At 36.8% G+C, this 27539-nt stretch overlaps 1 protein-coding gene across 1 annotated transcript; it reads right to left on the minus strand.

Annotated features, from left to right (window-relative positions):
- Nucleotides 1-481: 481 nt before the first annotated feature.
- Nucleotides 482-27360, minus strand: LOC122349531. The gene is made up of 19 exons (XM_043245611.1): nt 27330-27360; nt 23579-23614; nt 23143-23421; nt 21528-21833; nt 20481-20759; nt 18683-18964; nt 18415-18525; nt 12123-13274; nt 8730-8765; nt 8299-8562; nt 6463-6768; nt 5205-5549; nt 2396-2677; nt 2052-2162; nt 1835-1906; nt 1474-1527; nt 1323-1394; nt 1126-1200; nt 482-1015 (listed from the first exon to the last, which is right to left on the minus strand). The coding sequence occupies exons 1-19, from the start codon at nt 27358-27360 to the stop codon at nt 921-923; spliced, it is 4188 nt and encodes a 1395-aa protein (XP_043101546.1). The 3' UTR covers nt 482-920.
- Nucleotides 27361-27539: the final 179 nt, after the last annotated feature.

The raw sequence follows: 27539 nt of genomic DNA on the forward strand, positions 1-27539 counted from the left end.
GTGCTCTGTGTCCATGCCATAGTGTGTAGGCTATGTGTCATAAGCTGCTTTCTACAGGGGACAAGAGAACAACCGTTAGTCTCAGCTTTCATGGAGGCAAATGCTCGTAGTTGGTGTGCCACGTGGCCTTTGTATGCCACTTCGGTATTGAGGAGCAGCTGGGACCGATCAGCCTGTGACGGGTGTGGGCAGGTGCTCCTCGTCGGATTCCAGTGCGATGCTGATGGTTGTTCGGGACGCTTGTCACAATAAATACATGAATAAGTAAATATACCTTTTCTACAGTCAAAGCGAAAAGGCTGACAATCTTTTTCTAAACCAGGAATTACTACCTACAGTATTTTTAAAATAGCAATAGATGAACAGTTGTGGAAAACTATGCAATAAAAGCATACTGCATACTGTTTGCTTTTGCTGTATTTTTATTTATTAAACACAAAAACCTTCATTAACATCAAAAATGTGTTAAACATACAAATGTTAAAAATCTTCATGCATCTGAATAACTAAAAAACATAAGCATTATTTTGTAAGACATTAAAAAAAGTGCCAATAGCACTATTGTTTTATTCTATTCTATATTTTGTACTGTTAGTAAAAGTTTTACTATATATCATGGATAGATTTGTTTGCTTGCAGATTATACAGATAATATAGTGCATATATGTCTATCGTATTTCAGTGAAGCATGTGCAGAAGCAGCATGACTCGGGTTGATTTCTTAAGCAATGCAAGCGTTTCTGTGTCTGCTGAGAATCCTTTGTAGTCTGCACTTTAAACAGATAAGATGCAGCCAAATAACACAAACCTCTGATTTCAGCTCATTCTGACCAGTTACAGTTCAATACATGCCACAATCTGCTACAAGTGTAAACTGTGAGCTTGCTGTCATAAGTATATATAGCATTTCTGTTACAAAATTATTGTACAATTGTAACAGTGTTGCTGTTTTTTTTTTTTTGGTTACCCTTCCTAACAATAGCATATGTTGCATCACCAACTCCAGCATCAGCATCTGAAGAAAACAAATAATCAATAATAAGACAAAATATTTAAATATTGACTTTGAGTCATTTAGTCAATTTTTCTTAAAAAAAAAAAAGAAACTGGCATAATTTTGCACACCTTTGCTTTTGCATTTCATTCCTTTTGTTCTGACTTCTGAGTACGTCACTTCATTTGACTCGGCCATGGGATAATCTAAAAAAATATATATAAACAAATATATAAAAAGTTTATGCACCATAGATAGACACCATCAAAGTTACTGGTAACGACTGACGACTTTATCGTCTAATTGTAGTGAAGAGGGTTTTTTTAACCTTTATCCACAGATGTCTTTTTCTGAACAGTGATCTCTGAATATGTAAGCATATAAAATGACTCTGGATCATCTGAAACAAACATGTGAAAATTAATGAATGATATCTGCTGATTTTGAATGGTGTGTGTTAAGATGTTTTAAAACTCAACCGTTGAGTCTGTTATTCACTGCAGTCACGTCGTCATAAATGTGCTCAGGATCTGCTGGACGGTAAACAAGCATATATTCAGAAATATATTTGAGGACACATTTCTTTAATGACATGGGAATGACAGAAGTGTTACAATTTTAAGGTAGTTTATGAGGACACTGCCAATGTCCCAATATTTCAAAAGGCTTAAAAACATACTAAATGGTTATTTTTTTGTTTCCTGTAAAGGGTGGGTTTAGGTGTGGGACAATAACACATACTGTATAAAAATATTACACCTATGAAGAGTCCTCATAAACCACAAAAATCAGTGTGTGTGTGTGAACTATCTCTTTAAGTGATTAGGTACTGAGGCTCACCAGACTGTAGAGCAGAGTTTTCTGGTTGAGCCTGATTTGGGACTGATGTCTGGTTAATATTACCCTGCTGATCTATAACAGAAACAAAGAGCGTTATGATCACTTAAGAATATCTGCAGTGATTACAGTAAGTCTTTATGCTGGTATTTAGATCTCCTCGTGAGCCAGAAACTGTATGTTTCCTTGGTTTCTGTTCATGTTAAGAGCTGCTCCACACCTTTGTTCTTCTTGAATCTCCAGAGCAGCAGCAGAGTGATCAAGATCAAGAACAAGAACAAGAACAGCAATCCCAAACCCACTCCAGAGATCAGAAGAGAAGATGAAGCTTCTGAGACAGGAGAACATAAACACACAGATCTTTAAGTCACATATTATAATATTTCCTATAAGCTAATATTTTAAGGCTTCTGACTCCACCCCCTGTGCACCGAACATGAACATCTTTGTTCAAATGATAGCTTTAATAATATCAAACATTTTCCTCAAAATAAGGCATCTTTAAGTGCATCAGTGCGTATATTAATGCCGCAAAACAGGAGTTTTTTCACAGCATTTACTCACCATTAAAAGACAGATTGATTCGGTCACTCTTCTGTGAGAATGATGGTGTTTCTTCTCTCTGTCCTCTACACCAGTACTGACCCGCATCAGACTCAGTAGATCCTCTGATAGTGAGAGTGTCTCTGGTTACAGTGTAATGATCAGACGTGTTTAGTATTACACTGTCTTTATAAAACTCATATCTCCAGTCACTGTGATTAGACTCGATCACACAGGTCAGATTGACTGCCTCTCCAGTGAATATACTCTTTGGTGTCACAGTCACTTTAGATGCGGGTAAATCTGTTAAAAGTAAAGGCAGAAAAAAAGAGACGTACAGATATTCTTTGTTACAAAGTCATGTAAAGGAGTCTCTCTGTGATTAAATCTGTGGTTAAACTCCTGTAATAATCACTTACACACTTTACTCAAGACATTTTATTTGACATGTTTTTATTGTGTTAGTTATTGTCACCAAGCCAGCAGAGGGAGCTCTTACCTCTGGGTGATGTGCGATCACTCCCTCTGCTGCTACTTCCTGTCAGTGGACTATTAATACTGCAGCAAGCCACTCACCTGCAGGTTGCATTGTTCGCCTGTTTCATTGTTTGGATTGCTATTGGTTTGTTTCTTGTTTCTTGTTTCTTGTTTCTTGTTTCTTGTTTCTTGTTTCCTGTTTCCTGTTTCCTGTTTCCCTGGTTTTGACCCTGCCTGTCTTCTGAGTTTCTGATTGTTTGCTGCCTGACCTGACCATCGCCTGTTTTTGGATTTCGTGTTTGCCTCGCCTCTTATACTCCTGTTTGCCCTGTTTGACGCCTGCCTGTTTTGACCATGCCTTCACTTAATAAAAGCCTGCATATGGATCTGCACGCCTCAGGCCGCTCAATCGTGACAGAATGCAACCTCACACCAGGATCCAGCGGCTTTTCACCTGATCCATGGCCAGGTAGGACCCTCGCTCGATCTTTATTGGCCCTCAAGCAAGGCACCCGATCAATTGAGGATTATACTCAAGAGTTTCTGGACATGGCTTACCTCTCTGACCTACCTGACTGTTTATTGATTGAGTTGTTTCACGAGGGAATAAATCAGCCACTCAAATCACAACTGGTTCGAGAGGGCCCACGTGAGTCGCTTGCTCAGTTTATAGAGTTCGTTTTAGTGACTGTGGGGTCACCTTTCACGTTGGGCGTTGAGGAGGAAAAGGACACCGTATCAACTCCAGTAATGGCCGCCTTCCCAGAGCCGCTTCCCAAGATGGCCGCCGCCCGCCCAGCGCCGCTTCCCAAGATGGCCGCCGCCCGCCCAGCGCCGCTTCCCAAGATGGACGCCGCCCGCCCAGCGCCGCTTCCCAAGATGGCCGCCGCACGCCCAGCGCCGCTTCCCAAGATGGCCGCCGCCCGCCCAACGCCGCTTCCCAAGATGACGCCTTCATTTAATAAAAGCCTGCATATGGATCCGCACGCCTCAGACCCCTCATTCGTGACATGTAATGATTTGTTGGATTGTGTTTATTGTTCAGATTCACTGCTGCAAACTTTGATCTAAATATGATGCTATATTCAACACTTTTCACCATCAGTTCATCTCAGGGTTGTTTTAGTAAAAGTTTTGGAGAATTTTCAGCCAATCACAGCAGTGTTTACATTAAAGTCTTGTGACAAGCTCCTTCTAACAGAGCATTCAGAAGAGGATGAACGCAGAGAGGTAACAAAATGACCATTTATATCTATATTATAATGTTTTGATGGAAAACATACTAGGACTGTCAAATAAAAAAATCACATTTTGAATATTTGTTGAATAAAAAAAAAAAGAAACAAAAATCAATCTTGAATACAAAAATGTGAAATTTTATGTGCTCCTCAGGCAATCTTATGAAAGCATATGAGATATGATTTTGTTATATTATCTAGTTTAACTCACTGCTCATTCAAAATATTGCTAAAACTGAAGTCTTTCAGACGGAGCACATGTTCTCAAGTTTTCTTAGAAACGTCTGTCACCTTTGAACTCATGTTTAGAAAGAAATGTAAAAATAATGAAGGTTCATTAAAAAAAAACAAAAAAAAAAAAAACAAGAATATTCTTGAGAACATGTTTCACCTCACCTCATGTTTGCAAATGAAAAAATAAAACATTAGAACATATATATATTTGTTGAAGTTTCAACATGCAACGTCTAAGATTTTCCTGTTTTTTGGCGTCAGCACTGTTCAATGCATCAAATAATCATCTTTGATATTGATCATATTAAGAAGTGTAGCGCAAGGTCAAATTACTTTCAACATCTTGTTTCTTTTCTGAAAGAATCGGTGCTTTAAGTGTAACCATTGAATGGAGGGACTGGTTTAAAGAAGACTTCTTAAAGACAGTTTCATGCCGTTACCTGACCTTACAATGTAATGCATTGACTGACAGCCTGTCTAGAGTAATATACCTCTACTGATAGAACTCAAATATTAATATTAATATACCATAATAATAATAATAATATAGCTTTAAGGTTGATAGATGAAGGCACACATGATCTGTTTGTCAGCACCTGCCCTGTATCTCTATGAACAGACTCTGATGAACTGAACAAACTAACTGACCCTCAGCTGAATAATATCCTGACTTTATCAGTAATTCAGCTGCATTTGGAAAACATAAAAAAAGCACCAGCGTCATGTTTCTCATTAGAAGTTATTGACTGAATTACTTTTATCCTGAACAGAAATAAAACACAATCTGTCTTAACTGCACTGTGAGAGACGTCAGCATATGTGTATTTATATATAAACTATTTTCCCTAAAAAAATTAGGAGGATAATGAAGTTTAACTCACCTTTCACTGAGAGAGAAACAGAGTTTGATTGAGATGATTGTGGTGTTTCTTCTCTCTGTCCTCTACACCAGTACTGACCCTCATCAGACTCAGTAGATCCTCTGATAGTGAGAGTGTCTCTGGTTACAGTGTAATGATCAGACGTGTTTAGTATTACACTGTCTTTATAAAACTCATATCTCCAGTCAGGTGTCTGGTAGTATGTCCAGTCATTTCTCCAGTAATATGTCAGATCATTTCTACTTCTCCAGTCTCTGTAAGACTCAATCTCACACTTCAGAGTGACTCTCTCTCCAGTGAATACAGTTCTGTCTGGAGTCACAGTCAGTGAAGATCTGGGTGAATCTGTGAAGAAAGAAGACAGAGGTCTTTCAGTGATCTGTTCAGAAACATGATCTGATCTGAGTTTCTGTATTTGTGTAACACTGATGTGGAGAAGAGAGTGATGTGTCTTTTATTAAAGGTCTTCTGGAAACTTTATCTACAGTGAAGTTAAATCAGTTGATAAATCAGCTTATGCAAGTTCATTCATGTCTTTTTATTTCATTAAAGAAACTGAGTCACAATCTCCTCAAATAAGGACATAGTAAACCTATAGATGAAATATCATTTTTTGTGTACATTATTTTTAAAGCTCTAAACAATGTAAAGACATCAAAACTATTTTTTCCCTAAAACCTTTTTCTCTAAAGAGTCATATTAATGCAGAAAAAAGTCATATTTGGTGCCCAGAGAACCATTCAATGAACGGATCTTAAAATCAACTTTTTGCGTATTTTGAAGAAGATTTTAATAATCTACAGACCCTTTTATGTTAAAAGTTCTTTATGAAACAATCAATAAGAAGCTTTACTTTTAAGAGTGTACTTCTTAAACTTGTGTACAGGGAAGTTGACAGAATAAATATTATAATATTCAGGTCTATAACTGGTGTGTGCTGTCACTTTATCATGATCATAAAAACTATAATACAGATACAGTGCCATGAGTTTTGTGTTTTAAGACGACACTCGATACAATTTGAAAATACATTTTAAGATTCCTGAAACCAGTTTTATTGTTGTATCTGTTGATAACGTGATAACAGATCCTGTCTGAAAAACTCCTTTAGCAATTTAAAGAACAATTAAACCCTCGAATGAAGTCTAAATGATGATATTTATGAGTAGCGTGAACGTAACATCTGAAAATGAGAACGTCTTTTGATTGGATGTGTGATCATACATATATTACAGAAGAACAATGATATTCAACTCACCTTTCACTGAGAGAGAAACAGCAAAGTTTGGTTGTGATGAGACTGATCTTATCTGTCCTCTACACCAGTACTGACCCTGATCAGATGTAGTTACTCCTCTGATAGTGAGAGTGTCTCTGGTTTCAGTGAAATGATCAGACATCTTTAATATTACACTGTCTTTATAAAACTCATATCTCCAGTAATATGTCGGATCATTTCTCCAACTCCAGTCTCTGTAAACCTCAATCTCACACTTCAGAGTGACTCTCTCTCCAGTGAATACAGTTCTGTCTGGAGTCACAGTCAGTGAAGATCTGGGTGAATCTGTGAAGAAAGATAAAAACAAGTGACCCCTCTTTTCTTGAAATATTGTAAATGTTTCACAGAACTGATCAATTGATCCACACATACATCCAGTGAATCGACACACACTTCTCTTTGGAGACATACACTCGATCTCTGAGTTTATTTCATTTAGTTCACTTTAACCAGAACATCTTCAACCTTTATTAAACACAACTGATTCTGCTAATCGTAATGAATCTCTGCTCTGAGACTTGGGTCAAAGATCCAGAAACAGCTTTATTAAGAGATAATCCATTATTAATAGACAAAGAGTCAACTGCCAACAAACCATAGAAACAACAGTTAAAACACAGACAGAGAAATGATTAGATGTTTAGATAATTAGGTGTGATTAGATGTAGATTTATGTCACAAAATAATTGGCATTCATCTAATAAAGTTTTTATGATAATTTACACATAATTTATGTACTGAAGTATAAATGCTGCTGTTTTAGTATTAGTTTAAACAGAATTGAAGAAGATTAGCATTTAATATTTTTTCTAATTAGCGTAACTGCAAAAATATCACGGTTCAGTTAAAACTCAGTGTTGATTCAGTTCTGTCAAATATGTGAAGTTTATCAATTATGAAATAAAATGAGTTGAACAGCCTCGACAGCTGTGCTGAATTAATGTTTGTGTTTGTCATGTGACAATTAAACATACTACTCTGAAACATTTGCTGCTTATTGTATACTGTTTCACACACTATTGCTTTAAAATAGTATGCAGTATACACTGTGTACTGGGCAGTGAACAGGAAGCAAGTATGCTGTTTCAAACACAGACACAGTCACTAATCAGGCGTCTATGTATAGATATCTATGTGCTGGATGTTGTTAATGAACTTAATACTGTTCACTTTTTGCACAGAATGATCTTTTTTTGTGTTTTCTTTTTCTTTTTGATTCTCAAAGCTTTGCAATGTTTGGTGCCCATTGACTTCCAATTTATGACTGAAATTATAGGATTATAATAAGATTCTTTGTTTGTGTTTTACTGAAGAAATAAAGTCACCTGTATCTCGGATGTCCTGGAGGTAAACAGATAAACATCACATTTTCATTTTTAGGTGAACTATCCCTTTAAAATTTCTCTCAGTTCTCAGATTAACATCCTATAAACACGTGATAGCATTATTAACAGCATTAATAACAGAATCATATGCTTCAGTGAAAAGAGTCAAAGAAAGAAATCCCTGATTAGTTTTTTTCTCAGATGCATGTTTTCAGTAGTAATTAAAATTGTCATTACAATATTCATAATACATTTGTTTATACTGGTAATTGAGTTTTTAACTTATTTTAAACTCAGAAAGAAGTTAGTTATAGTAAAATATACTAAAAGAATATATATATATATATATATATATATATATATATATATATATATATATATATATATATATATATTCAGTTCAATTGAATAAGAAAAGCTAAATTTATGAACCCTGGAACAAATAATGTTGTTAAATGAGTAATAAACAGATATGAATATGAAGACTCACCTGATACAGTCAGTTTCACAGCATCACTGGTGTCTGATGATCTCTGTGAGTCTGATCTCTCTCCTCTACATCTGTATTCACTGACAGACACATAATCAGCTGTGAAACTGATCTCTGCTGCTGTTGGATAGTAAAGGTGTCCATCTTTAAACCAGCTGTATGTCCACTGAATGTTTTCTGTCTGTATGTCACATCTGAGAGTGACTGTCTCTCCTCTGAACACACTCTGATCCGGAGTCACCTTCAAAACTGGTTTTGGTTTCTCTGTATTAATACACATAAGAGTAGATATCATTGTCTCAATCACTGTTATGAACTCAAAACCTCCTCATGAGAAAACAATCATATCTTTATAGTAGTTTATCAAATAATCATCAAACTACTAAAAAAACGATTCAGATTTGTTTAATAAATGAACAGCAGTACAGTACCTTGAGTGAATCCAGCATCGATGAAGAACATCAGCACTAAAAGCAGAAGAAACAAGGATTCATTTTGATTCACGCAGCACAATGTAGATCACTGAAACATGTCTATTTGATTTGATTTCATGAACTGAAAGTGTCTCTACATTTGAATAATCCACATTAACATCACACAGAATGAGGTCACGGGACTCGTGAAGCGAAACGAGTCGATTCTCTGAGGATTCACTGAGATTCACACAACAGACAATATTCCTGTCAAACATTGTGATGTTCAGGACCTGCAGACCATGCCTTTGTTGAATAAAAGCCAGCTAATGGATCCTCACGCCTCAGACCCGTCAGTCGTAACAGTTGGTTTAGCAACATTATTCTGAACTGGAAAGCTAGCTGTTTTTGTCTCATGGCAGCTTGGAGCAAAGTTAGACAAACGTTGTAAAAGAGAAACCAGCATTTTAATCATAAGACACTGTATGAGTTATATCTCTGAAGTATAAACTGGTATGTTCATGTAATATTAGTGGTTTAGTTCATCATGTATAGAACTATTATTTGTAGTTTATTTAAAAAGGACAGTTTATAAATGCACCAAATCTTTCTCAGAAAAAGAACCAGAAAATGAACTTCATCACATTATAGTCAGATTTATCTTTTCAGCTCTAGACATTAACAACATATTGATTCAGAAATGCAAACAATTAAATATTGAAATTATAATTTAATTTGGTTGGTTTTCTTATATATTAAATATTAAGAAACAACTCATTTGTAACATTTATATTATTATTTTAACATTAACATGGATTTAATAAAATATGTATGTAACTCCTAGCCAGCAGAGGGAGCCCTCGCCCGAGTACTAGCTGAGCTCAGACCCTCTGCTTCTTCTCTGACCATTTCCTGTTAGAGGGCTTTATAACCACAGGCCCTCTATGTCTTTAAGTTTTACAGAGCGTTCTATTCTCATTTCCTGATTTCCTGTTTCATGTTGTACGATTCTTGGACTTGACCTTGTTGAATTAATTTAGCAGTCAGTTCTTCCTTCACTCTTTTATGGCTCTGCATGTTATTTTTGATTGTTTTTGTACAAAGCGTGCCATCAACAAACAAATTATGTTTTATTTATTTTAGATCTTATCGGGTACAGTATAAAACAGATATTTTGTTGTTAGCACTTTTAGAAAACCCAAAGTAAATCATTACAGACAGAAATAAGAAAAACAAATGACTAATTCAGAGAATCATTTGACCATAATGTGGATTGTAATGCTTCTAGCTGTTAATGGACGGATCTTTGAACGGCTGGAAACAGGAGCAGATTCATGAATCAGTGGATCTGTCTGCTTTTGTAACATCCAACCAGCAGAGGGAGCCCTTGCCCGAGTACTAGCTGTGATCAACCCCTCTGCTTCTTCTACATCCATTTCCTGTTAGAGGGCTTTATAACCAGAGGCCCTCAGCTCTCGATGTGAAGTATGGCCAGTTACCCCTGCCTTACCGAGTGTTATCTCTTGTTGTTACTGCCTGATACTCTGTGTATGACTCAGATTCTGGTTTGGAGATTCTTTGCCTGTTTACTAATTGAGATTTCGGTGAAACATGGCTTTTAGGGCTACGTCGTTCCAGCGAGTTCGGCAGCGGTTCGAGTGTCCTGGGTGATGGTAAGTTTCAAATAATTTGAATACTCTGTGCTGAGACATGTGCTGAAACTGGAAAAAGCCCCACCCTCCCTTTTTTAATTGCTCTCATCTTAAAGACAAATTAAATAAAAAAGATTATGTCAATAACAATCATAATAATACAGATTGTATACAATAGATATACAGGGTTTCTTTAAACCTAATTAAACAACTATCTTCTGTGAGCCATGTTTATGACTTCACTGTGATCCACTGTTCAATAAAATATGCTTCAATATAATTTTTTAATTATTCTCTTTGGTTTCATGAACTAATTTGTATTATATGGTTAACACATTTATGTATATCATTGAGAAGAGGGGAAGGTAAAGCAATGAGTCAGTTTGTAAATTGAGAAATATAAAAAAATTATGGTCAATACAATTAATATCTAAGTAGAGTATAAGAAACTACATCCAACATATATCCTCATACCGGACAAACAAAAAGGGATTCTGTGGAGGAGCAGGAATATTGGTCTTTTGAAGGTTTCTTCTTCACATTTTACATTACAGTAAAAAGACTGAATTGTACCAGAGCTCTCTCCTCCTATTCATTTCTGTATTTTAAAATAGCAAAAACACAGTGAATTGATTCTGTTATGTTGTTTTTAATTACTTTATTACTTTAGTAGCTAAAACCATGTTTTACTCTGTTTATACGTGTGAAGATGAAGAGCTAGATTAAAAATGAACTAGCTAGCGAATGAGAGCATATGAAAAGCGTAAACATTAATGCAACTATATAATTAAATGTTAAACTGTTTTAGCAATCATAAGATATTTCTTGGAAATGATCTAATGTTATATGACTTACGTGGAAAAGTCTACTCCTCTCTCGGGTCTCACGTCTCAAATACATGAAATATAAGCCTTTTATAGTGTTTCTTGAGAAAAGAAATTGCCGTACTTATTCAAGGAGCAAGATAATTTTGCTGTGCAGGGTTGACAGATTTTCACAACAAATCCCGCCCAATAGCTATTCAAAACTAGCCCAAGCGTGTTACGAGGTGTAAAATTTAAACTATGTATTTCAGAGCCTAATTATCATATTAAGTCTCTTCAACTCATGGAAATGAATTTAGTCACAAACTCTATTTAATGTTTCACTGGCTAAATGTTTGAAGATAGAAAATAGACAGATGCAGAGGGTGATTAATAACATCAATTATTCGAGCATCAGTCGTCTATTCACGAGCATCAAACAGAAACGTTAAGGCAGGCAGAAGGTCAATATCAAAGAGGCAGTCTGATCTTTCAATGAGTACAGGGGAAATCAGGTAAACGACAGTCACAAGGCAGGCAATGGGTCCAATCCAATACATCAGTTCAAACCAAGCAAATAAAACAGAAAGGGCAAATCCAAGACTCGAGAAACATGAAACAGGCAGATACATACACAAGCAGGCAGTCAGGAGATAATCAGAAGAACGCTCGGTAAGGCAGATGAAACTGGCATCTAACTTGACATATAATTGATTCTCAAGAAGTCGGAACAGGACAGTTCTGACATGTTTTACATGTTTGGTTTCTGTTTTAGAGTAGATCAGGATGTCATCAATATATGCCACAACAAACTGATTTACCAAACCCTTAAAACCCTTTGTCATTAATGAATGACTAGAAGATAGCAGGTGCATTGTTTAGCCCATATGGCATAACCTGATACTCGTAGTGCCCCCTGGTGGTGAGGAATGCAGAGAGTGCAATCCACTCGTTACCTTCCTTGATTCTGATCAAGTTGTATGCACTTCTCAAATCCAATTTTGTGTAGATGGTAGCTTCTCGTAGTTGTTTTAGAACAAATGGGACTAAAGATAAGGGATAGCGAAACTTGACAGTGACATTGTTGATTCCCCTGTAGTCAATGCAAGGCCTGAGTCCACCATCCTTTTTCTCAACAAAGAAGAGACCAGCAGTGGCGGGAGAGGTAGATGGATGAATGAATCCCGATTGTAGTGCTTCAGTAATGTACTCCTCCGTGGCTTGGTTTTCTGTTCTGGACAATGGGTATACCTTACTTCTGGGTGGCATGGCATTGGGGAGAAGGTCTATGGCGCAATCTCTAGGTCTGTGTGGAGGTAACTGCATTACCTTGGTTTTGCTGAACAATTCAAACTGATCTTGATAACAGGAAGGGAATTTTACAGACTGGCTGGTTTCTGGTTTCTCCACACTGGTCGTAAGACATGATATGGGGTTGCAGGGAAGACATTGGTTAAAGCAGAATGTAGACCAACTTGTTAGTTTACCATCAATCCAAGAAATATTAAGGGCATGAGTTAATAGATAGGGGAAGCCTAAAATTATTTCATGCTTAGGGGAATCCACAACATACAAGGAAATAGATTCCTGATGGAACAGGCAAACCTGGAGCGTGATAGTTTGGGTTTGGTGTGCAATCCCTTCACCAGTGAAGGCGTTATTAATGGCTTTGATCTTAATGGGTGGGGTGCAGAGTTGTACAGGTATGTTAAATTTAGCAATGATATTACGATTGATCGGATTCAGAGCTGCTCCAGAATCTATCATGGCCATGAGATTAACGGACTTGACGTTAGATAGGATGGTGAAGGGTAATGTTAGGGTTCTACTAGAGAGAAGCGAGAAATGTTCAATATTCACCAAGGTGGAAGAGGCTGCACTGTCCTGCTCCACCGCAGTAGAAACATAGGTGATTCTGACGCCGCCTCTCCCTCTCTTCATTAGGAAGCCGTGAGAGATCGCGTTGCATGGGTTCATGATTCTGGGACTTGGTGATCCTGGCTGATTTCGGGGTTTTGTACCAAACTTTCTTAGACTGTTGGGGAGTCTGTTGAGATTATCTAGCTTGATGTTTAAAGTGACCAAGTCCGTGAAAGACAGCTCCTCTCCTTTGCAGGCCAGTTCCGTTTGCAGATCAAATGTGAAACGGGCAGATACATACACAAGCAGGCAGTCAGGAGATAATTAGAAGAATGCTCGCTAAGGCAGATGAAACTGGCAATACTTTGCATTTGAACGTATGGAGGGCCTCTCATTATATGGCCCCCGAACTGGTCCCTGAAGAAGCAGATGGAGGGAGCCCAGCTAGTATTCAGGCGAGGGCTCCCTCTGCTGGCTAGGCATTAGACTTCTGCACAAGTTGAGCTCCATCTGTGCACATGTCTGCATATCACTGACCCCAATCATGATGAAGTGCTTTGAGAGGTTAGTCATGCATCACATGAAGTCCAGCTTCCCAAACACACAGCAGCGTCTACACTTTCTCCCCGGAGAGTAAGTCTCCCTCCACCTGTCCTCATCACCTTCTACAGGGGCTCCAGTGAGAGTGTGCTGACCAGCTGCATCACTCTCTGGACATTTTCCTCATTCGATGCACCAGCGAGGCCCTTAGCATCGTGAAGGACCCCACAAGCCCCCACAAGTCTCTTCCAGCCCCTGCCACCAGGAAGACGATTGTAGGAGCCATTTGGTTACTTTATTTAAAGATTTATATAGTTAATGTCTTTTGTTTTGCATCTGTCTTTTATTTTGGACATGTGCCCCCTCGGCAGGAGAATGGAGGCTTAAAGGTCTGGGTGTGGCCTACTGGAGCATGGCCTGCTGGGAGCACATGGTCTTTAGACCTTACCTTTTGTTTGTTGGCAGCCAAAACCTTGAAACCAAGTTTGTTTTACCTTTTTATTTTTTGTGGTCAAGTCTGCAATAAATATTCAAGAAATGCACATTGAAGTTGGTGTTCTTTGGACAAACAAAGGCTCAGCGTCTAAACCCTCAGCAGACCCAAGAGGTGACTAAGGTGACAAATTGTTTAAGGATAGTCACCACAACTGTACCGGCTTATCTGTTTTTATCACATTTTATTTGATTATTTTTATTCCCTGGAGCATCAAAGCCTGCTGTGCAAGACTTCTCAACAGCTTTTTCCCAGGCTGTGGAGCTCTTAACTCCAATCTTCCTGTTCCCTTCTGAAACCTCATCCACAACACAACCTACTGAAATCATCAATACTTCACCCCTCTCCACACAATTCATGAAAACTGAAGATCTGAAGGGCAATTCTGAGTGTGTCACACACAGATGAGAGGGCTTTACAAACCACCTCTCTGTCTGCACATCAAACACTTTATAAACACTTCCTGCTACAAAGACATATTTTTGGGGAAGTAGCTCATAAAACATCTAATTTGCACAATTTCATGTTAAAATACATCCTTTGTACAGATTTCAATGTACAAAATATGTCTCTTCATGTAGAGTATTTTATGTAAAGTTCTTGTAGAGTTTTGGGTTATGTATAGCCAACTATTTATAGTGTGTATATATATTGTCACAGTTCGTCAGAGGAAGCTGTATCACTATGAAGCAAAGTTCATTTCAATTCAGAATAACCGAGACGTGATAACTTGTTGATGTGCAATCATTTCAAACCAATGACCGAAAGATAAATGAAACTCTTTATCCTTTTTGCCGTCCTGACTTTTATGCCGCTCTGGCTCTAGTTCTCTTATATGCACATATATATCATATTTCGGCTGATTTGAGAAATACAGATAACAAGGTAGAAAAGATCTTCAGGAACTGAGTTGTGCACCCCAGGTATAGAATATAATAAAATACTTACAGAGAACGAGGCGCAGCGCACCGGACCCCATACTGACACATTAATAATAATAAAAACTGATGTCTGGTGTGATCTAAAACAGACACTTCCTGTTAAACAGTAATTTCACACTTCAAGAAGAGATGAGGGAGGAGACAAAACTCTCCAGAAATAAATGAAGAAATAGGAAGAAATAGAGACTGTGAATGCACAAAAAATCTTAGAATCATTCTTAGAGCTCTGTTTCATTCTGGTGAGATTGTGAGCGGCTCTGGTCTCAGGATCTCATCTAAAAACATCATCTTCAACACAGACGACAGACATCCTCAGAAAGAGCTGCAGAAAACAAAGCAGAAGTAAAACTAACATCTATCAGCTCAACACTACACTCACTTAACATTAAAGACTTATCATTTCTTCCAAAATACAACAATTCTGCCATTAATTACTCAGCCTCATATCATTCTGAACCAATAAGACAAATTAAGATATTTTTTATGAACTCTCTAAAGACAGCAAGGGAACTGAAACATTCAAGGCCCAGAAATATAGTACAAACATGGTAAAAGTGATTCAATCATCACTTTATAAACATACAATTTTCTTAGAATAAAAACTACAAGAGAAACGCATACTCATGCGGTGTGTCATTTTCATATCTTGATAAAATTAAGACTGAACCACCGATGTCACATGGGTTATTGTAGCAACATAATTTTATTTTAGTCGACAGACAGAAGCAGGTATACAGAGAAACAGAAGAGAGATAGAAGTGTTTCTTCACCCGTCACATCACTTCCTAAAGAGCTGAAGTGAAGCTTTTAGTGACGTGTCGATGCAGATGAGTATCACTGATGATCTCATTTATCTCATTATTGACTTCTATTTAGAGGATTCAGTTCCTCAGGAAGCTCACAAACTGACTCCATGTTCAGGACATTTGATGATAGTCAGTGTTTCAATGTCAGCTTTAGAGGAAAAGTACAATTAAAATGTTTTTAAGAAGATGAGAGAAATGTTACAGGGCTAGAAACTATTCAGATCTCTTAAAAATATTTGTTTTTGAAGTTTGAAATAAGAAATGTGTAATAAATATTAATAAAGTGTTTAAAAGACTAATTGTGAGCACATCTGCTCTCTGCTGGCTGCTCATAGACTCTGAGGACTGCATCTTTAATCACATCGGTGACGTCTGTTTAGTGATTAGTTTCTTTCATTTGTACGTTTTGAGTCTTTTTGTTTATTCATGATCGTGAATAATATGATCGTGGATGCACAAAAAATAAAAATAATAAATAATCAATAGTTTAGAAAAAGCAATAAATGATAAAAATGGAGAAGAAATAGGTAAAAATAAATTAAGTGACAAAAAAGTATCAAATAAGTGATTAATATATGAAAAGCAAATAATGCATAACAAATTTGCCATAAGAATAAGAAATTCATAAAAATAAGCATTTTAATAAATGAGAAATGTAATAGATTAGTTTAAAAGGGAAATTAATTATGATTAATTACAAATATTTATATCCTCTGTCAGTAGTAACTGTACTTGTCCTCTAAAGAGACAGAGAGCATCGACGACCGTCCTCCATCTGACCCTGTTGATGTCTTTCAGATCAGGAGAGGGATAATTCAACATATTCAGTAAGAGTGTCATCACTCAAGCTCTTTCCTGATTGGAGGAATACGTCATGTTACGACCGTCCCCGGTCTCTCCTACTTGAATACAACTTTGTACTTTTTTACTTGGACTCAAGTATGTTTTTGGCCAGATACTTCCAACCTTTTAAGATTTCAAATTGTTACTGTGAAGTCCATATTGAGATTCTGACAGATATTTTCAGCTGTTTTGAACACATGCGACCGATTCTTTAGGAAGTTCAGATATTATTAAATGGTTATTAAACAGACTGTCACGTCCTCACTTCCATCATCCACTGAACCCGTCTCCTGATCACGATCTCAATCACCTGATTTCTAATCACCTCTCACCTGCCTCCCTTTAAAACACGCTCTCACCGTTCCTTCCACGGCTGATCACAAGGTTACAGACCTTAGGTTCTGGTCATCATCTCGTCTGCCTGCCAGAAGGAGCCTGTCCCTCGACGAATCTCCTACAAAGGAAAGATCTTTACTTCCCTTGTTGATATTCTCATTTGAACGATCTGTTGTTTGAGTAGACGGCGTTTTGCCGCTCTCTATGTTGTTCAATGAAAGACTTACCTTTGGAATATATTCAGAGTCTGTCTCCTTGACCAGATCGTGACACAGACAGAGTATCAAAAAGACTTAAACCCTCAATTAATTTTTCTTCATTGAAACATGTCTACTTGGCCTTACTTAACTTTTTACCATCAACAGGTTCCTCGTAACTGAGTTAGGTTGCGTTTAAGTAACGATATTGATTTCAGTAAACATTCATTGTTGTTTAGTTGGACTTACTCTATTAATTAAGTTTAGTTATTATAAAATGTATATTTTCACCTTCAACCAAAACAAATAATCCAGTTTCATTGATCAGTTTATTCAGTAAATACACACAACTTTTTTTTACAACTTTTTCAGTCTTTCTTACATTTATCTTACAAAAACACATGAATTCTCTACAGGAGGCCTTTATTAACCTCCTGGAGATTTGTTCATGTAAGTTAGGTGAAATGATAAACACAGCAGTCAATAACTGACTACACATCAATAAGATTGAACTTCAGCTGAAGAGTCACTGTTTGATGAACAGATTAACATGACATTGATTTCGTCCAGCAGATGTATAAAGCCCTTTTGCTTGTTAAACAAATTATAATCAGAAGATATATAGACACACAGAAGGTTATAATTATGATTTTGTCTAAATAAAAACATTCGTTCTAAAAACATCGACAACAAAAAAGAGCATAATAAACAAAAAAAGATGTTAAGAAGTCCTTTGAAATGTATAAGTGTTGCTAGTAGAGCAGTATTTAAAATCAGCTCGTTCTTATCTGGGGAGGTCTGTTTTCTTCAAGTAACGTAATGAACCTGACATTCAATCAAATGTTAATATATCAGATATTATTGATGTCTGTGTCTCAAGCTTTTATTGACAACCAAGGACTCCGGTGTCCTCTGACTCTGTGGTTTGGAGAATAGATGGAATATCAGGTTGAAGTTTATTCCTCTGTTATGGTGCACTAGCTTTGGTCTTCAGATGTACCTATGAGACACACACACACACACACACACACACACACACACACACACACACACACACACACACACACACACACACACACACACTTTAAGTCAACACACTTTCTGTTTTATTTCCAGTGCAGTTATGAAAAACCACCATCTGTTGTAAATCTCAATCTATAACATATAAAGACAGATAGTAAAGGCCTGTCTGTCTGAATGTGAATGGTTTGAGGATCAGACAGAAGTCTTACCTCTCTCTCTGAAGTATTTGAACAGCAGCACGACCGTCGACAGCAGATACGGACAAGCTGCCAGAAGAAAACTGAGGATGTTGAAGACAGAAATCTGATCTGAACGTGACACTGAAAAACAGAAACAAGCACATTATCGAGGAACATTAAAGAGCTCCTAAACGCTTTCAAAGGTTTCTCAGAGAGACCAAAGCTTTGTGAGAATATTGTAGTGTCTGGTTATTTAAAAAAAAAATAAGACAAGTTGTCACAGCATTCATTTACTCACCATTAAGAGACAGATTGATTCGGTCACTCTTCTGTGAGAATGATGGTGTTTCTTCTCTCTGTCCTCTACACCAGTACTGACCCTCATCAGACTCAGTAGATCCTCTGATAGTGAGAGTGTCTCTGGTTACAGTGTAATGATCAGACGTGTTTAGTATTACACTGTCTTTATAAAACTCATATCTCCAGTCACTGTGATTAGACTCGATCACACAGGTCAGATTGACTGTCTCTCCAGTGAATATACTCTTTGGTGTCACAGTCACTTTAGATGCGGGTAAATCTGTTAAAAGTAAAGGCAGAAAAAAAGAGACGTACAGATATTCTTTGTTACAAAATCATTTAAAGGAGTCTCTCTGTGATTAAATCTGTGGTTAAACTCCTGTAATAATCACTTACACACTTTACTCAAGACATTTTATTTGACATGTTTTTATTGTGTTAGTTATGATTTGTTGGATTGTGTTTATTGTTCAGATTCACTGCTGCAAACTTTGATCTAAATATGATGCTATATTCAACACTTTTCACCATCAGTTCATCTCAGGGTTGTTTTAGTAAAAGTTTTGGAGAATTTTCAGCCAATCACAGCAGTGTTTACATTAAAGTCTTGTGACAAGCTCCTTCTAACAGAGCATTCAGAAGAGGATGAACGCAGAGAGGTAACAAAATGACCATTTATATCTATATTATAATGTTTTGATGGAAAACATACTAGGACTGTCAAATAAAAAAATCACATTTTGAATATTTGTTGAATAAAAAAAAGTAACAATAAAAATCAATCTTGAATACAAAAATGTGAAATTTTATGTGCTCCTCAGGCAATCTTATGAAAGCATATGAGATATGATTTTGTTATATTATCTAGTTTAACTCACTGCTCATTCAAAATATTGCTAAAACTGAAGTCTTTCAGACGGAGCACATGTTCTCAAGTTTTCTTAGAGACGTCTGTCACCTTTGAACTCATGTTTAGAAAGAAATGTCAAAATAATGAAAGTTCATTAAAAAAAAACAAAAAAAAAAAACAAGAATATTATTGAGAACATGTTTCACCTCACCTCATGTTTGCAAATGAAAAAATAAAACATTAGAAAATTAAATATTTTGATATTTAGATATTTGTTGAAGTTTCAACATGCAACGTCTAAGATTTTCCTGTTTTTTTGGCGTCAGCACTGTTCAATGCATCAAATAATCATCTTTGATATTGATCATATTAAGAAGTGTCTCTCAAGGTCAAATTACTTTCAACATCTGGTTTCTTTTCTGAAAGAATCGGTGCTTTAAGTGTAACCATTGAATGAAGGGACTGGTTTAAAGAAGACTTCTTAAAGACAGTTTCATGCCGTTACCTGACCTTACAATGTAATGCATTGACTGACAGCCTGTCTAGAGTAATATACCTGTACTGATAGAACTCAAATATTAATGGTAATATACCATAATAATAATAATAATATAGCTTTAAGGTTGATAGATGAAGGCACACATGATCTGTTTGTCAGCACCTGTCCTGTATCTCTATGAACAGACTCTGATGAACTGAACAAACTAACTGACCCTCAGCTGAATAATATCCTGACTTTATCAGTAATTCAGCTGCATTTGGAAAACATAAAAAAAGCACCAGCGTCATGTTTCTCATTAGAAGTTATTGACTGAATTACTTTTATCCTGAACAGAAATAAAACACAATCTGTCTTAACTGCACTGTGAGAGACGTCAGCATATGTGTATTTATATATAAACTATTTTCCCTAAAAAAATTAGGAGGATAATGAAGTTTAACTCACCCTTCACTGAGAGAGAAACAGAGTTTGATTGAGATGATCGTAGTCTTTCTTCTCTCTGTCCTCTACACCAGTACTGACCCTCATCAGACTCAGTAGATCCTCTGATAGTGAGAGTGTCTCTGGTTACAGTGTAATGATCAGACGTGTTTAGTATTACACTGTCTTTATAAAACTCATATCTCCAGTCACTGTAAGACTCAATCTCACACTTCAGAGTGACTCTCTCTCCAGTGAATACAGTTCTGTCTGGAGTCACAGTCAGTGAAGATCTGGGTGAATCTGTGAAGAAAGAAGACAGAGGTCTTTCAGTGATCTGTTCAGAAACATGATCTGATCTGAGTTTCTGTATTTGTGTAACACTGATGTGGAGAAGAGAGTGATGTGTCTTTTATTAAAGGTCTTCTGGAAACTTTATCTACAGTGAAGTTAAATCAGTTGATAAATCAGCTTATGCAAGTTCATTCATGTCTTTTTATTTAATAAAGAAACTGAGTCACAAAAAAGTCATATTTGGTGCCCAGAGAACCATTCAATGAACGGATCTTAAAATCAACTTTTTGCGTATTTTGAAGAACATTTTAATAATCTACAGACCCTTTTATCTTAAAAGTTCTTTATGAAACAATCAATAAGAAGCTTTACTTTTAAGAGTGTTCTTCTTAAACTTGTGTACAGGGAAGTTGACAGAATAAATATTATAATATTCAGGTCTATAACTGGTGTGTGCTGTCACTTTATCATGATCATAAAAACTATAATACAGATACAGTGCCATGAGTTTTGTGTTTTAAGACGACACTCGATACAATTTGAAAATACATTTTAAGATTCCTGAAACCAGTTTTATTGTTGTATCTGTTGATAACGTGATAACAGATCCTGTCTGAAAAACTCCTTTAGCAATTTAAAGAACAATTAAACCCTCGAATGAAGTCTAAATGATGATATTTATGAGTAGCGTGAACGTAACATCTGAAAATGAGAACGTCTTTTGATTGGATGTGTGATCATACATATATTACAGAAGAACAATGATATTCATCTCACCTTTCACTGAGAGAGAAACAGCAAAGTTTGGTTGTGATGAGACTGATCTTATCTGTCCTCTACACCAGTACTGACCCTGATCAGATGTAGTTACTCCTCTGATAGTGAGAGTGTCTCTGGTTTCAGTGAAATGATCAGACATCTTTAATATTACACTGTCTTTATAAAACTCATATCTCCAGTCATATGTCAGATCATTTCTCCATCTCCAGTCTCTGTAAACCTCAATCACACACTTCAGAGTGACTCTCTCTCCAGTGAATACAGTTCTGTCTGGAGTCACAGTCAGTGAAGATCTGGGTGAATCTGTGAAGAAAGATAAAAACAAGTGACACCTCTTTTCTTGAAATATTGTAAATGTTTCACAGAACTGATCAATTGATCCACACATACATCCAGTGAATCGACACACACTTCTGTTTGGAGACATACACTCGATCTCTGAGTTTATTTCATTTAGTTCACTTTAACCAGAACATCTTCAACCTTTATTAAACACAACTGATTCTGCTAATCGTAATGAATCTCTGCTCTGAGACTTGGGTCAAAGATCCAGAAACAGCTTTATTAAGAGATAATCCATTATTAATAGACAAAGAGTCAACTGCCAACAAACCATAGAAACAACAGTTAAAACACAGACAGAGAAATGATTAGATGTTTAGATAATTAGGTGTGATTAGATGTAGATTTTTGTCACAAAATAATTGGCATTCATCTAATAAAGTTAAGATAATTTACACATAATTTATGTACTGAAGTATAAATGCTGCTGTTTTAGTGTAAACTGAATTGAAGAAGATTAGCATTTAGTACAACCGGAATATATCATTTTTTTTAAATTAGCGTAACTGCAAAAATATCACGGTTCAGTTAAAACTCAGTGTTGATTCAGTTCTGTCAAATATGTGAAGTTTATCAATTATGAAATAAAATGAGTTGAACAGCCTCGACAGCTGTGCTGAATTAATGTTTGTGTTTGTCATGTGACAATTAAACATACTACTCTGAAACATTTGCTGCTTATTGTATACTGTTTCACACACTATTGCTTTAAAATAGTATGCAGTATACACTGTGTACTGGGCAGTGAACAGGAAGCAAGTATGCTGTTTCAAACACAGACACAGTCACTAATCAGGCGTCTATGTATAGATATCTATGTGCTGGATGTTGTGAATGAACTCAATACTGTTTGCTTTTTGCACAGAATGATCTTTTTTTTGTGTTTTCTTTTTCTTTTTGACTCTCAGAGCTTTGCAATGTTTGGTGCCCATTGACTTCCAATTTATGACTGAAATTATAGGATTATAATAAGATTCTTTGTTTGTGTTTTACTGAAGAAATAAAGTCACCTACATCTTGGATGTCCTGGAGGTAAACAGATAAACATCACATTTTGATTTTTAGATAAACTATCCCCTTAAAATTTCTCTCAGTGTGTGTGTACATTATAACATATATATATATATATATATATATATATATATATATATATATATATATATATATATATATATATTCAGTTTAATTGAATAAAAAGCTAAACTTATTTAACAACATTATTTGTTCCAGGGTTCATGAGCATTGAACAGATATGAATATGAAGACTCACCTGATACAGTCAGTTTCACAGCATCACTGGTGTCTGATGATCTCTGTGAGTCTGATCTCTCTCCTCTACATCTGTATTCACTGACAGACACATAATCAGCTCTGAAACTGATCTCTGCTGCTGCTGTTGTTGTTGTTGTTGGATAGAAAGTGTATCCATCTTTAAACCAGCTGTATGTCCACTGAATGTTTTCTGTCTGTATGTCACATCTGAGAGTGACTGTCTCTCCTCTGAACACACTCTGATCCGGAGTCACCTTCAAAACTGGTTTTGGTTTCTCTGTATTAATACACATAAGAGTAGATATCATTGTCTCAATCACTGTTATGAACTCAAAACCTCCTCATGAGAAAAAACTGTATTTGTGGGGAAATAATCAGCAAACTACTAAAAAAACGATTCAGATTTGTTTAATAAATGAACAGCAGTACAGTACCTTGAGTGAATCCAGCATCGATGAAGAACATCAGCACTAAAAGCAGAAGAAACAAGGATTCATTTTGATTCACGCAGCACAATGTAGATCACTGAAACATGTCTATTTGATTTGATTTCATGAACTGAAAGTGTCTCTACATTTGAATAATCAACATTAACATCACACAGAATGAGGTCACGGGACTCGTGAAGCGAAACGAGTCGATTCTCTGAGGATTCACTGAGATTCACACAACAGACAATATTCCTGTCAAACATTGTGATGTTCAGGACCTGCAGACATTTTGAGGGACAGTGACCCAAACCAAAAAAACTATGTTCCAGTTGTTACAAATCTACAACTAAAAGAGAAGACAGCACACTCTTTCTTTTAGATGTTTTGATAAAACACTCTCTCAGATTGTTTCTGTCTCATCTTTAATGGAAGTAGAGGAGAGCGGGGTAAGTTGTCACATAGTTGATGTTTCACCAAGCCAGCAGAGGGAGCCCTAACCTCTGGATGAACTGTGAGCTACTTCCTGTTCCTACTTCCTGTAGCTCACGATAAATTCTGAAGCAGGCCTCTCACCTGCATGGAGCATTGTTATAGTTAGCCTAGCCTTGTATTTCCCTGTTGATATTCTTTGGATTTGACCCTGCCTATCTTTGATTCTTCGATTGTTCGCTGCCTGACCCGACTCCTGCCTGATTTTGGATTTTGTTGTCACCTTCCCTCTGATATTCCTGTTTGCTGTGATTCTGACGCCTGCCTGCTTTGACCATGCCTTTGTTGAATAAAAGCCAGCTAATGGATCCTCACGCCTCAGACCCGTCAGTCGTAACAGTTGGTTTAGGAACATTATTCTGAACTGGAAAGCTAGCTGTTTTTGTCTCATGGCAGTTTGGAGCAAAGTTAGACAAACGTTGTAAAAGAGAAACCAGCATTTTAATCATAAGACACTGTATGAGTTATATCTCTGAAGTATAAACTGGTATGTTCATGTAATATTAGTGGTTTAGTTTATCATGTATAGAACTATTATTTGTAGTTTATTTAAAAAGGACAGTGTATAAATGCACCAAATCTTTCTCAGAAAATGATCTTCATCACATTATAGTCAGATTTATCTTTTCAACTCTAGACATTAACAACATATTGATTCAGAAGTGCAAACAATTAAATATTGAAATTATAATTTAATTTGGTTGGTTTTCTTATATATTATATATTAAGAAACAACTCATTTGTAACATTTATATTATTATTTTAACATTAACATGGTTTTAATAAAATATGTATGTAACTCCTAGCCAGCAGAGGGAGTCCTCGCCCGAGCACTAGCTGAGCTCAGACCCTCTGCTTCTTCTCTGACCATTTCCTGTTAGAGCGCTTTATAACCACAGGCCCTCCATGTCTTTAAGTTTTACAGAGCGTTCTATTCTCATTTCCTGATTTCCTGTTTCATGTTGTGTGAGTCTTGGACTTGACCTTTTGTACTGTTTGTCTGGTGTGGACTGATGTACTGGATTCAACCCATTGCCTGCCTTCTGACTATTGTTTACTGGATTTCACCTGTACCTGTTGAAAGATCAGACTTCTTATTTGATATTGACCACTCACCTGTCTTTAACTTTTCTGATTCCTGCATATGGATTCAACCTCAGCTTCCGCCTGCTCGTTACAATGTATTATAGATTACAAGTATGAAGAAAAGTGATTATAATGAGAAATATACCTAATTTATATGTCCTGCTGCAGCTTTGTTTGTGATGTTGAATTAATTTAGCAGTCAGTTCTCCCTTCACTCTTTTATGGCTCTGCGTGCTATTTTTGATTGTTTTTGTACAAAGCGTGCCATCAACAAACAAATTATGTTTTATTTTAGATCTGATTGGGTACAGTATAGATATTGTAGTCCTAAAAACAGATATTTTGTTGTTGATTCCCCTGTAGTCAATGCAAGGCCTGAGTCCACCATCCTTTTTCTCAACAAAGAAGAGACCAGCAGTGGCGGGAGAGGTAGATGGACGAATGAATCCCGATTGTAGTGCTTCAGTAATGTACTCCTCCATGGCTTGGTTTTCTGTTCTGGACAATGGGTATACCTTACTTCTGGGTGGCATGGCATTGGGGAGAAGGTCTATGGCGCAATCTCTAGGTCTGTGTAGAGGTAACTGCATTACCTTGGTTTTGCTGAACAATTCAAACTGATCTTGATAACAGGAAGGGAATTTTACAGACTGGCTGGTTTCTGGTTTCTCCACACTGGTCGTAAGACATGATATGGGGTTGCAGGGAAGAAATTGGTAAAGCAGTATGCAGAGCAACATGTTAGTTCACCACCATGCCAAGAAATATTCGGGTCATGACTTGATAGATAGAGGAAGCCTAAAATTATTTCATGCTTAGGGGAATCCACAACATACAAGGAACTAGATTCCTGATGGAACAGGCCAACCTGGAGCGTGATAGTTTGGGTTTGGTGTGCAATCCCTTCACCAATGAGGGCGTTATTAATGGCTTTGATCTTAATGGATGGGGTGCAGAGTTGTATTCAGTATTCAGACGAGGGCTCCCTCTGCTGGCTAGGCATTACAGTTCTGCACAAGTTGAGCTCCATCTGTGCACATGTCTGCATATTACTGACCCCAATCATGATGAAGTGCTTTGAGAGGTTAGTCATGCATCACATGAAGTCCAGCTTCCCAAACACACAGCAGCGTCTACACTTTCTCCCCGGAGAGTAAGTCTCCCTCCACCCGTCCTCATCACCTTCTACAGGGGCTCCAGTGAGAGTGTGCTGACCAGCTGCATCACTCTCTGGACATTTTCCTCATTCGATGCACCAGCGAGGCCCTTAGCATCGTGAAGGACCCCACAAGCCCCTCAAACAGTCTCTTCCAGCCCCTGCCACCAGGAAGACGGTACCGGCTTATCTGTTTTTATCACATTTTATTTGATTATTTTTATTCCCTGGAGCATCAAAGCCTGCTGTGCAAGACTTCTCAACAGCTTTTTCCCAGGCTGTGGAGCTCTTAACTCCAATCTTCCTGTTCCCTTCTGAAACCTCATCCACAACACAACCTACTGTTCATCAATACTTCAAATCATCAATACTTCACCCCTCTCCACACAATTCATGAAAACTGAAGATCTGAAGTGCAATTCTGAGTGTGTCACACTCAGATGAGAGGGCTTTACAAACCACCTCTCTGTCTGCACATCAAACACTTTATAAACACTTCCTGCTACAAAGACATATTTTTGGGGAAGTAGCTCATAAAACATCTAATTTGCACAATTTCATGTTAAAATACATCCTTTGTACAGATTTCAATGTACAAAATATGTCTCTTCATGTAGAGTATTTTATGTAAAGTTCTTGTAGAGTTTCGGGTTATGTATAGCCAACTATTTATAGTGTGTGTGTGTATGTGTATATATATATATATATATATATATATATATATGTCACAGTTCGTCAGAGGAAGCTGTATCACTATGAAGCAAAGTTCATTTCAATTCAGAATAACCAAGACGTGATAACTTGTTGATATGAGTGCAATAATTTCAAACCAATGACCGAAAAATAACCTAAACTCTTTATCCTTTTTGCTGTCCTGACTTTGATGCCGCTCTGGCTCTAGTTCTCTTATATGCACATATATACCATATTTCGGCTGATTTGAGAAATACAGTTAACGAGGTAGAAAAGATCTTCAGGAACTGAGTTATGCACCCCAGGTATAGAATATAATAAAATACTTACAGAGACCGAGGCGCAGCGCACCGGACCCCATACTGACACATTAATAATAATAAAAACTGATGTCTGGTGTGATCTAAAACAGACACTTCCTGTTAAACAGTAATTTCACACGTCAAGAAGAGATGAGGGAGGAGACAAAACTCTCCAGAAATAAATGAAGAAATAGGAAGAAATAGAGACTGTGAATGCACAAAAAATCTTAGAATCGTT

Source organism: Puntigrus tetrazona, chromosome 7 (genome assembly GCF_018831695.1).
Source record: "Puntigrus tetrazona isolate hp1 chromosome 7, ASM1883169v1, whole genome shotgun sequence".
Taxonomy (NCBI): Eukaryota; Metazoa; Chordata; class Actinopteri; order Cypriniformes; family Cyprinidae; genus Puntigrus; species Puntigrus tetrazona.